Source organism: Myripristis murdjan, chromosome 9, assembly GCF_902150065.1.
Source record: "Myripristis murdjan chromosome 9, fMyrMur1.1, whole genome shotgun sequence".
Taxonomy (NCBI): domain Eukaryota; kingdom Metazoa; phylum Chordata; class Actinopteri; order Holocentriformes; family Holocentridae; genus Myripristis; species Myripristis murdjan.
In genome coordinates, this window is record NC_043988.1 from 38,023,910 (window position 1) to 38,036,409 (window position 12,500).

Sequence of the window (12,500 nt, forward strand, 5' to 3'; positions counted from 1 at the left end):
CACAAAGAGGACAACATGTCCACAAAGCCACATTTATAACGGTAATGATAATATGATGTTACAGCTGCTGCATGAAGAAACACACCAACTGTCCACCTGCAGGGGGCGCTGCAGGGCGGGGGGGGCTGCAGGGCGGGGGGGGGCTCAGCTGCCCTCAAGAAGAGCTGCCCTCTGTCTGTCTGTCTGTCTGTCTGCCTGTCTGTCTGCCTGTCTGTCTGTCTGTCTGTGGCTCCAGTGACTCACCGGGACCCGAGCAGGTGAATTACCCAGAGTGCAGTTCACCCTGAGCCGGGCAGGTGAGGAACCGGCCTCTGCTCCTGCTAGCCGGTTAGCATGTTAGCATGTTAGCTTGTTAGCATGTTAGCTCGCATTACTCACCAGCTGCCAGCAGCGCGGGAAACAGCCACAAACCGGAAGGAATAAAGAACGTGCGCACACCTGGGCGGCTCGTGCAGCTGCTGTTCAAACCAGAACACACATTAAACAGCACGAGCGCACACACACACACACACACACTGATACACACTCATACACACTCACGAGGACGGCATGCGTCTGTTTACTTCCTCTCTTTCTCAACTGCGCATGCGCCTTCTCCTTCTACTTCTATTGAATTTCCGGTAGTTCAGACGCATGTCGGCGTGTCTCTGCCCCCTGCAGGCGCACTGAGGCGCAGCTGCTTTGCACTAATAAGTTACTCATATAATAATATTATTATTATCATTATTATTATTAAGCAGTAGTTAATCCTACTTATAGGAGTGTTTATACTTTCTATTTTATTTCTCTTTCTCTCTGTTTGACTTGCAGTGCTGGAGTTGTTCCCATCACATTTCTCTGCTGCTGGACTTGGACATTCATGCATGTGACAAATAAAAATCTTGAATCTAGAATCTGGTTGTTTCAGGCTTTTAAAGTGTCCTTTTCTGCTGATGACATTTTTTAATCTGTGGATCCTGCTGGAAAATGTGAATTTCCTTCGGGATGAATAAAGTATCAGTCTGTCTAAGTGGAAAACACGCTGATAATCCCTGATGCGCTTCGCTGTTTATTTCCTGCACTTCATCCAGACATGTCCGGCTGTGTGTGGACACTCGGGCCGGCTGTGTGTGGACACTCGGGCCGGCTGTGTGTGGACACTCGGGCCGGCTGTGTGTGGACACTCGGGCCGGCTGTGTGTGGACACTCGGGCCGGCTGTGTGTGGACACTCGGGCCGGCTGTGTGCGGACACTCGGGCCGGCTGTGTGTGGACACTCGGGCCGGCTGTGTGTTCTCCTGCTCCGCCTCATCCAGCTCGTCTGACTTCAGCTCTGTGCTTTCCAGAATAACTGTCAGATCAAGCTTCTGGCTGAATATTAAAGTAACGTGTCCCGAGGACGGGACACGTTACGTTAGTCGACGTTTCGACGGGTCGACCTTTACGTTAATGCCCTAACCAGAGGTGGCAAAAGTACTGACATTCTGTACTTAAGTAGAAGTAAAGATACTTGTGTGAGAAAAGACTCTGGTAAAAGTAGAAGTACCAATTCAACTTCTTTACTCAAGTAAAAGTAAGAAAGTACAGGCTCTGAAATGTACTTAAGTACAAAAGTAAAAAGTAAAAATAATTTCTTTTTTTTTTTTTTTTTACCATTAATGATACATATACCTTTTTGATAACTTTTTGATGAAAAAAAAAGTTCAGGGCACACAAAACAGGAACATTTCCTCTTTTATTAACAACCTGCAAAGTGCTGGTACAGAGAGAATGAAAATCACACAACATTCTAGTTTTGCTGCAAGCCCAGTTTCACACAATAATCAAGACTGAACTGACCAGAGGTCTTGAATGAGTACCTTGATAACAGCTTTGGTACTCTCAATACTTAATATACCTAACGTATATGACTTTTAACAGATTTTTTCTTGCTTCTCCGACTCTGTTTTGTTGTCGGCTAACGTTATCTTCCCTGGCAACTGTCTTCCTCCATGTCTCCAGATTTCTCTTTATGGTTTTCTTTTTCTTAACTGCTCTCACGCCCCACGCCCTCTCTCCCTTTCCCTCTCTGTGCAGGGTTTCCTCCAGGATTTTTGGAAACTGTGGGGGAGGGCTTCAGCATTAATGCTAATAATTTTTACCACGGATCTTTTGTAGCACAGAGGAGATATGCTGCTCAAACACTCAGTATGTAGTGTTGGTGTATGTTTATGGCTTGTAGAACATAATAAATTATCTTGAAGGAGTAGATGTTGACTCCAGTCATTTAAAAATATGTTAAATTATTATTTGTTTTAAAAATGTAAATTACTTATCAAACAGACCTAACAATTCAGCTACCAGTGAATGAGCAGTAATATGCATGTGATAACATAGAATGAAAAATAAGCCGAAGTGATACCTCTTCTCTGAATAGACAAGCTAAGCCAGTGTGCTGCTGTTTGCCAGTGAAAATACAGCAGAGTGGCAACTCTTCGCTTTGTTACACAATCTATGTCAGTGCGCTGCTGTAGCTGGAGAGTTTCTCTGCCTTTTGTTCTCGTACGGTGCCGGTGCAGGTGTTGTTTTTCTTGGTGGTAACGAGCCGCCCGCCCGCACCAAAAAGAGAGAGAGAGGGAGAGAGAAGTAACGAGCCTGTTTTGACAATGTAAGGAGTAGAAAGTACAGATATTTGTGTTCAAATGTACGGAGTTAAAGTAAAAAGTCAGCAGAAAATTAAATACTCAAGTAAAGTACAGATACCTGAAAATCTACTTAAGTACGGTAACGAAGTATTTGTACTTCGTTACTTCCCACCTCTGGCCCTAACACACACACACACACACACACACACACACACACACAGCCTGGTGTGTTTAGTGTTGCAGGTTTTATTGGCTGCAGATGAAGGTGAGCGTTTTTCTGTTGGCATGAAAACACAAAATGATTAAAAAAAAAAAAAAAAAAAAAAAAAAAAAAAAACCAAAAAAGGTAGAAACAGCTTCTGAGCAACATGATGAAAAAACCAGAAACAACAAAGTCCTGGTGGCGTCCGCGGCAGCCGTGGTTACCATGGCAACGGGCGACAGGCACGGGGGCCAACATGGTCGACAGGAGTTTCGCCCACAGCCGAGCGCTCTGTCAATCAAACCTGATCCCACCGCCCTGCGATGATGTCACTGCTCTGCGATGATGTCACTGTCCAGTCTGTCATGCGGTGATGTCATTGCGCTGTCCTCCTCTGATTGGTTCCTGGTGGTCCTGGTGTCTGAGCTCGATGCAGCTGATGATTTACACTTCCTGTGATGTCATGATCTCTGGCCCAATCAGATCTCTTCCTGAAATGGCTCAGTGATGCGTGATGATCTCCACCAATCACCATAAGTCTCACCTGTGCAGCAGGTGTGGCCACACCCCCTCCAGTGGTTTCAAACAGGCCTCGCAGGTGAGTGATTGGTTTACCTGGTTATAATGGGAGGAGCAAATAATGACAGACAGGCGGCAGAGCCAATCAGGTGGTGACTGACCTGCTGCAGGTGTGAGGACACGCCCACTCAGAGATACACACCTGTTTCTGTCTGGCTCCGCCCTCTGTCCACAGTGTGTGTGTGTGTGTGTGTGTGTGTGTGTGTGTGTGTTTAAAGTCCCCATGAAGTGACCTCATATGACCTCGACTTCCTTCCCTCCCTCTCCCCCGCGACCCCAGTGAGGATTGAGGGTTTAGAAGATGGATGAATGAATGAATGAATGAATGAATGAATAAAACCTTCACGAATCTGTAAACATCCTCTCTCATCCACCTGTCCCTTCAAAATAAAAGTCTGTTTCTCTCCCACACTGAGTCAAACTGCTTCTCCTCTAATTGTCTGAAATGTAATAAACGGAGGATGATCACTTCTATTTTTAAAGTATTTATTTTAGTTTCATATTTATTGGATGTGTTTGTTGTCTGTCTTTAATTGTCTCATTAATTTGCACAGATCAGGAGCAGCGCTCTTAATGTGGTAGTACAATGACAATAAAGGCTTTCTGTTCTACTCTCTAACTTCCTGTTTCAACAGGAAATACATTATGACCGAGAAAGTAAGAGTCCATTTCACGGGGTCTTCAGGTTAAGAACAAACTGAAGTTTAGGAAAAGTGTCTCCAGAGTGGAGCGTGTTCTTCTTCTGTGGTGTGGCCGGTGAACAGGAAGCAGTTTGGCAAGTGTGACATCTTCTTTGCTTCCTGCTTCCTGTTTCCTGTTTCCTCACACCTCCATCCACTCCTTCTCAGCACCTCGGAGCTCCACCTCTTCCTCTTCAGCCTCGTTTCCATCAGCCCACTTCCTGTTTCATCAGCCCACTGTGTGTGTGTGTGTGTGTGTGTGTGTGTGTGTTTGTGTGTGTGTGTGTGTGTGTGTTGTGGTGTGGGCGGTGCCAGAGGTCATGAGGTCAGCAGGCTGCAGATCGCTGTGTCAGCAGGTTTAGGGGAAGCTGGAAATAATCCCGAAGGTGTAATAAGAAGCAAAAATGTTTTTTCAGGTTGTGGAGGAGAAGCAGAGCGGGACACCTGGTCAGGTGACGCACCTCCTCACTCCTCCAGCAGGGCGGCGACGTGCTGCTGCTCTGCCGCTGCCCCCTCAGTGGCGGGACAAGGAGCGAGCTCCCCTGCACCGCCCCCCGGACACCGAGTGTGTGTCCGGGTGTGTGTCGGGGTGTGTGTCTGGGTGTGTGTCGGGGTGTGTGTCGGGGTGTGTGTCAGTGTGTGTGTCGGTGTGTGTGTCCGGGTGTGTGTCTGGGTGTGTGTGTGTGAGCAGCAGGGAGGCTCTCTGCTCATCCATCCGCCTGGACTGCACTCTCTGGATCAGACTGAAGAAATCCTCCTGACCATCAGGAATCAAACCCACAACCTCGTCCAAGTCAGGAAGAGAACATCTCTGATCCTCCATCCTGTCAGACTGACAGACAGACAGACAGGCAGACAGACAGACAGGCAGACAGACAGACAGGCAGACAGGCAGACAGACAGACAGGCAGACAGGCAGACAGACAGACAGGCAGACAGGCAGACAGGCAGACAGACAGACAGGCAGACAGGCAGACAGACAGACAGGCAGACAGGCAGACAGACAGACAGACAGACAGACAGGCAGAGAGAATTATTTTTAGAATAGAGCAGCACCTGGTAGCGCAGCAGCATGCTGTAGCAGTGGAATAGAGATAGATTAGAATAGAGCAGCACCTGGTAGCGCAGCAGCATGCTGTAGCAGGACTCCAGGCTGGAGGGGGGGGTGCCGGCGTGGCTGCAGGCCCCACACGGAGCAGCTGGTCCTGGGTCGGGCAGCAGGCTCAGGCTGGCTCTCTGGTCCTCCAGCCTCTGAGCCTGACATTCCAGGATGAGCTCCAGCAGCTCCTCGGCCTCCCGCTGGCCGCTCCCACCCTGCACACACAAGGTCACATGACGCACGCAAAGCATTGTGGGACACATACAAACACATCATAACTGAAAGGAACTCCCAGCATGCCGTGCGTCAGTTTGGAAAGTTTCCTCTCTGCCAAAAGACGCTGACAGGGACATTAAATCATATAATAATAATTATTAGATTTAATCCATATTATATTGTACTGGCTCTGTTCTGCCACTGGTCCCCTCAGACCCTGCTGATCAATACACAGCTGATCAATACACAGCTGATCAATACACACTGCTGATCAACACACAGCTGATCAATACACAGCTGATCAATACACACTGCTGATCAGTACACACTGATGATCACTACACACAGCTGATCAATACACAGCTGATCAACACACAGATGATCAATACACACAGCTGATCAATACACAGCTGATCAACACACAGCTGATCAATACACACTGCTGATCAACACACAGCTGATCAATACACAGCTGATCAATACACAGCTGATCAATACACACTGCTGATCAATACACACTGCTGATCAACACACAGCTGATCAATACACAGCTGATCAATACACACTGCTGATCAACACACAGCTGATCAATACACAGCTGATCAATACACACTGCTGATCAATACACACTGCTGATCAATACACAGCTGATCAATACACAGCTGATCACTACACACAGCTGATCAGTACACACTGATGATCACTACACACAGCTGATCAATACACAGCTGATCAACACACAGATGATCAATACACACAGCTGATCAATACACAGCTGATCAACACACAGCTGATCAATACACACTGATGATCACTACACACAGCTGATCAATACACACAGCTGATCAATACACAGCTGATCAACACACAGCTGATCAATACACACTGATGATCACTACACACAGCTGATCAATACACACTGCTGATCAATACACAGCTGATCAATACACTGCTGACCAATACACTGCTGATCAGTACACACAGCTGATCAACACACAGCTGATCAATACACAGCTGATCAATACACAGCTGATCAATACACACTGCTGAGGGTTTTGTTTTTTGTTCACCTCTTCATACTGTGTGGTAGGTAACTCTGTAGTAACTCTGTGGTAACTCTGTGGTAACTCTGTGGTAACTCTGTAGTAACTCTGTGGTAAATCTGTAGTAATTCTGTGGTAATGTTTCTTGTAATTTAACTTTACGTGTGCAGATACTACCATAGTATTTAGTATGGTAGTATGTCGCCTCCCCACATCATAAAACAAATATTTGATGTAATTGGCCTCAGCATTGAAGTTATTATGAATTCCTGCTCAGCCTCTGGCATCGTACCTGCAGGTTTTGAACTCTCACCTGTCCTGCCTCTGCTCAAACACCATAACCAGGAATGTTAAATGCTTAATTAACTATCGGCCAATCTCCAAATTGCCATTTGTTTCTGTCACAGTTACAGCCGTTCCTGAATGCCAACAAGATCCATGATCTGTTTCAGTGGCGGTTCAAAGCCCTCCACAGCACAGAACCAGCTCTGCTAAAGGCGACCTGCTGTTGACTGAAAACACCGTCTTAATATTCCTAGATCTCAGTGCCGCCCTCCATATTGAGGATCAGCACGTCCTGCAGACTCGTCTCAAACAGCGGGCGGGTATTAAAGGTTACAGAACGGGTTTGAATCCTATCTCAAAGACAGGACTTCCTCTGTGGCTACAGGGCAGTTTTCCTCTTCCTCTGCTCCAGTCTGTGGCGTTCCTCAGGGATCCATCCTGGGGCCCTTTCTGTTCTGTCTGTATATGCCACCTCTTGGTGACGTTATCACAAAGTAGAACATATCCTGTCACTTCACGCTGATGACTCACAGCTGTACCTCCTGCTGAGATCCAGGGGTTCCTCCAGCCTCTCCTGGACTGTCTCGAGGACATTAAAGCCTGGATGGCAAATAATTCCCTTCAACTAAAGAGCAGCACCGCAATAATGATGCTGTGGTCGTCACTCATCGTCATTATCAGAACACCAGATGAAGGACGGAGCTCCACCTCTCACGCACACTGCATGCTGGGAGTTTAGTTCAAACTAACGCATTGCTTGCTGGGAGTTTAGTTCAAACTAATGCACTGCATGCTGGGAGTTTAGTTCAAACTAACGCATTGCATGCTAGGATTTTAGTTCAAACTAATGCATTGCATGCTGGGAGTTTACTGCAGGTTGTCACCTGTGTGTAGCAGCAGGTGAGTGGTACCTTGGTCCTGGCAGCTGTGGTTCTGGTTTTGGAATTGGGGCTGGAGCCCAGGCTCTTCCCTCTGGGCTGGGTGGAACTGGACCCTGAACTGGGATTCGAACCCACAACTTCAGCCTGAGGCCCCTGAGGAGCTTCAAGGGCCCTGGAGCCCGAGCCGGGCTCAGGCCCCGGGCCGGTGGCCCTGGACCCCCCTGGCCCCATGTGCAGACTGCCGTTATGGTGTGGGGGTGGAGGGCTTTTAGGAACTGCCCCTCCGATCGCCCCGTTCTGCTGGGAGGGGGAGGTGATGGGCCGAGGGGCGAGGAGAGGTTTTTTGTCAGCCATGACAGCACTGTGGAGCTCTGGGGTGGTCAAAGGTCACTGCTGTCATCAGAGGGCGGAGCCAAGCCTGGACAGGAAGAGAAGAGAACAGGAAAAGACTCAAAGTTAGAGAGTCAGAGAGAGGAGGCGCCGGTGGATCTTTCGAGGAAGTCTTATGGCCCTTTTCCATTAGTATCTACTCGGCTCAACTCGGCTCGACTCTACTCGCCTCGACTCGGTTTCAGTGGTTTTCCATTACAACTGAGTCCCACCTCGCCGTGGGTGGAGTCGTCATAGCAAGGCGGCGCACCGTCCAGCTCCCTCTGGATTCTTTGGGCCACCGAGCACGGAAAAGTCTCCACCTCTTCATTTGACCGTGGTGCCGGTTTGCTTGCCATTTTCCGACTTTTCCAACTTCAGTGACGATCAATGAGCATGGTCGCTGTTGCCGTCTTTTTTTTTTTTTTTTTAATGTTTTTTTTTTTAAATGTCAGTTGCCTGCACGGCATTTACATCACATTTTCGGCCCGACTCAGCTCAACTCAGCTCACTTGGAACCCCAGCTGAGTAGGTGCTAAAATGGGACCTGCTACCAGGTACTACCACCTAATGGAAAAGCTCTTAAACCGAGTAGAGTCGAGCCGAGTCAAGCCGAGTAGGTACTAGTGGAAAAGGGCCATTATTTCCAGTCGAGGCTGGAGGTTCTCCTGCTGCTTTACCTGGCAGAGCAGCAGCAGCAGCACTTCATGACTGTTAGTGCACCCGTTACCTTTTAGACTTTCTCCTGACATAGAAGTTACATTTATTTATATAAACATCGCACAAAAAGTAAGGAAATTTGTGTTTGGCAGATTATTTCTTTGTTGTAACGATGCTTCTTGGCAATAAATCTCATACCGTTGGAAAGCCTGTTTGTTTCCCTTTTAAATGGAGCCACATCTGTAAGGAACATGACTTTGTGGGATGAGCAGCAGAGCTGAGGATGGGGGCTGCGCCCATTAAAAATTTGCCAAATTTTCTCTGCCAAAGCCAAACAGCTGATTGTGCTGTTGACTCTTGTTTGGTGTTTGGTGGATCGGATGATTGAAGTTTGAAGAAACAAGACATGTTGGCAATTTAACAATTTATTCATGTAACAAACAGGAGCCTCAGTAGCTTTGTGGAAGAACCAGACAGCCACAGCAGCCTGGCACCTCCTCCTCCTGCTGGTCACCGGCCTGCTCGCACACCGCTGTGGGACGCCATCCCGTTCTTCAACCAGTCTCTTGTGGCCGGTCAGCCCACATGGTTGTGTCGGTCACTCTGGCACCGACAGCAGCCCGAGCTGATCCCATTAGTGTTCAATGGGGTCGAGGTCAGGCCCATCCTCTCCACCCCCAAACTCTGGAGGTGGTCTCTGATGAACCTGCTCTGTGGGGGCGAGTGCCGTCATCCCAGAGGACAGAGTTTGGTCCCAGACTGTGGAGATATGGGATTACCACTGGTTGCAGAATCTCATTTGGATATCTCTCTGCATTGAGATCGTTTTTCCAGTGAGGGAGATGCTGCCCCACACCGTCACACTGCCTCCACCTGAAGATGTTCCTCTATCGGTCAGTCAGCAGCGTTCTCCACGTCCTCTCCACACTTTGACCCTATGATCCAAATGCTGTAGGCAGAATCTGGACTCATGGCTGAACATAACGTTCCTCCATGTGTTCAGGCTCCAGTGCACGTGTTGCCGACAGCAGCTCAAACGGGCCTGACGGTGAAGGGCAGCCATGGAAGGTGCCAGAAGCTCAAAACAAGAGTCAATAGCAACGGCAGAATCAGCTGTTAGGCTTTGGCAGAGAAGATTTGGCAAATTCTTCATGAGCACAGCCCCCATCCTGAGCTCTGCTGCTCATCCCACAGAGTCGTGTTCCTTACAGATGTGGCTCCATTTAAAAGGGAAATAAACAGGCTTTCCAACGGTATGAGATTTATTGCCAAGAAGCATCAAACAACAAAGAAATCATCTGCCAAACACAAATTTCCTGACTTTCTGTGCAATGTTTATATCATAACAGGGCTGACCTTTTAGGAGCAAGTGCCAGGTGACCCTAACGACGCTAACGAGGCGGTCCCAACAGGGAGGAGCACTAACGAGGTGGTCCCAACAGGGAGGAGCACTAACGAGGCGGTCCCAACAGGGAGGAGCACTAACGAGGCAGCGACCTGCAGAACGAGCCTGCAGGTGGAACAGCTGGGACGTCCCACCAAACAGTGACGCAGCTGTGTGAAGAAGGAAAACTGAAATATAAAATCACGCTTACACAGATTTGAATTTTTTTCTTCAGCCGATCAAAATGTTATGCAAGCCGTCAAAACTTGGGATTCAATCTTGCAAAATCTTTTTTGAAATTAAATGTCATGCTGTCAAACACTGACTTTCAACCTGTCAAAGCTTTTTTCTGTCTCACAATAAGACATGATATTTATCACAGTCAGCTACAAAGCCCTGAACTGGCGGCTTAAATTAAAACAACAGTTCACCCAAAACACAAAGTTTGCAGTTTTGCCCTCTCCAGGTGAAATCTGTCCGCCCAGCTCGTTCCTGTGGGAGGTGTCGAGGTTTCCTGGCTCCCCGTGTGAAATGAGTCCAGACGGGTTTTCTTCTGTTGTGCTGAGCTCAAACTGTCAAAAATTTACATGTGAAAAACTGAACAGCAGCAACGCAAAACCCCAACACACACACACCTGACAGGACCCACAGAGTTCTGAAGGAACTATTTCCTGGTGGAGAGCAGCAGCAAACTGTGTCCATCCGCCGTGACTTTGTCCTCCTCGTGGACACAAAAATAAAGGTTTTCTTTTTTTGGGTGAACTTTTCCTTTAAATGAGCTGGTTTCAGAGTCCAGTCTGTCAGCCTCATTAGAAACTGGGTCAGCAACAATACAGAGGCACAGAGCCGCCTAATCACATTCACACACAAAGAGAGCGTGCACACACACACACACACACACACACACACACACACACACACACACACAGAAACACACACACGTCTGGGTCCAACTTGTTAACATTCAGAGTGATGTCAACAGACGCAGCAGTCACAGCACAGATTAGATTAGATTAGACTAGACTAGTTTAGACTAGATTAGATTAAACAGGATTATTCGACTAGATTACATCAAATTGGATCAAATCAGATTATATTCTAACTGTAAAAGGTGTAGACCGTAGAAACAGAACAGGTAGATCCGGTGTGGGTCTTGTGGAGTATTTCTGGGTGGTTCCAGTTGCCATGGCAACAGCTGTAGCATTCAGTGAGGTCACAGGGTGGGCGGGGCTAGCATGTTCTGTCTGAAGTGTGGAAAGCAGCTGGCGGCTCCAGTCTCACCTGGCAGGTTGTTGAACCTGATTCAACAGCAGCTGATCAGCTGAGCTCAGCGTTTTGAGATGATGCTGACGTCACCAGGCAACTTTCAATAAAGTTATTCAGACGGACTCCTCTGCCCACGCCGTGACATCACTGAACGCTGCAGCTGTTGTCACGGCAACAGGGACCACCCAGAGATACTCTGATTTGCTGTGAGCTGAAGGCCGATGACGGTTCTACCTGTTCTATTTCTATGCTCTAGACAGACTAGAAACACGAGGAAACAGTAACGAGTAAGACATCACGCACACACACACATACACACACACACACACAAACACACACACACACACACACACACACACACACACACACACACACACACACACACACCCTGTTCACATCAAATAGAACACAAAGTTTTTTCAGTGTAACTCCACTTCCTGGTTCATCTGATCAGATCAGACCTGCCTGTCTGTCTGCCTGTCTGTCTGCTTGTCTGCCTGTCTGTCTGTCCTCAGTGTTACTTCACCTTCTTCCAATAAAGTTTTCTTCAACTTTTCTCCGTTTCCACGAAGCGCGCGCTCTTCTTCCTCACTTCTGTTCTTTTTCTTCTTGTTTTCTCTCCTCTTGTCTCTTCCACCGTCAGCAAGATCACTCTATCACCCACCCTGCTGCCGCCCCAGCCTGAGAACACACACACACACACACACACACACACACACACCACACACACACACACACACACACACACACACACACACACATTGAACAGTGAAAGAGAGAGAGGACAAATTCCCCCTCCAAGCTTACATCACGGTTGCTATAGGAACAAAAGAGAGGCTTCTAAATCCTGCCTCTCTCCCTCCACCACACACACACACACACACACACACACACACACACACACACACACACACACACACACACATTCCTGCATTGTTCAAACCTATTCAGTTGCACCCAGAGAATGCTTCCCCTCTGCCATGGGCCTCAAACACACACACACACACACACACACACACACACACACACACACACACACACTCGTTGTTGCTCTATTTGAACTTAAACTTTACGTTTCAGGTTTATCACAAATAGTTCAGATCTAAAGTTTCACTCCATCACATCCCAAGCTGCTGCTCCTGCCTCAGGCCTGAAAACAACACTGCAGCACCGGGAGCACCGGGAGCAGTGGGAGCACCGGGAGCAGTGGGAGTAGTGGGAGCACCGGGAGCAG

The 12,500-nt window shown here is 48.0% G+C and overlaps 2 protein-coding genes across 2 annotated transcripts in view; both read right to left on the reverse strand.

Moving 5' to 3' along the window:
* LOC115364854 (transcription termination factor 1) overlaps positions 1-587 on the reverse strand; it is a 12,499-nt gene extending 11,912 nt beyond the window's left edge. Inside the window, exon 1 of the mRNA XM_030059498.1 lies at positions 379-587. The gene's annotated coding sequence lies outside the window, so the exon portion shown is untranslated. The remainder of the gene's footprint in view (positions 1-378) is intronic.
* Positions 588-3,739: 3,152 nt separating this feature from the next.
* On the reverse strand, positions 3,740-11,972 carry LOC115365665 (stress response protein NST1-like). Its single transcript, XM_030060776.1, has 4 exons — positions 11,793-11,972; positions 7,618-8,005; positions 5,180-5,377; positions 3,740-4,895 (listed from the first exon to the last, which is right to left on the reverse strand). Exons 2-4 carry the CDS (start codon positions 7,939-7,941, stop codon positions 4,578-4,580), a joined length of 840 nt encoding a protein of 279 aa, XP_029916636.1. The 5' UTR covers positions 7,942-8,005; positions 11,793-11,972; the 3' UTR covers positions 3,740-4,577.
* Positions 11,973-12,500: the final 528 nt, after the last annotated feature.

Bases quoted from the DNA above. Each gene is read 5' to 3' on its own strand.
- LOC115365665 (XM_030060776.1), bottom strand. From the start codon at position 7,941: ATGGCTGACAAAAAACCTCTCCTCGCCCCTCGGCCCATCACCTCCCCC. The intron at 5,378-7,617 runs GTACCACTCACC...TTGTGTGTGCAG, and splicing joins CCACAGCTGCCAGGACCAAG to GGTGGGAGCGGCCAGCGGGA. The intron at 4,896-5,179 runs GTGCTGCTCTAT...TCTGTCTGTCAG, and splicing joins GCATGCTGCTGCGCTACCAG to TCTGACAGGATGGAGGATCA.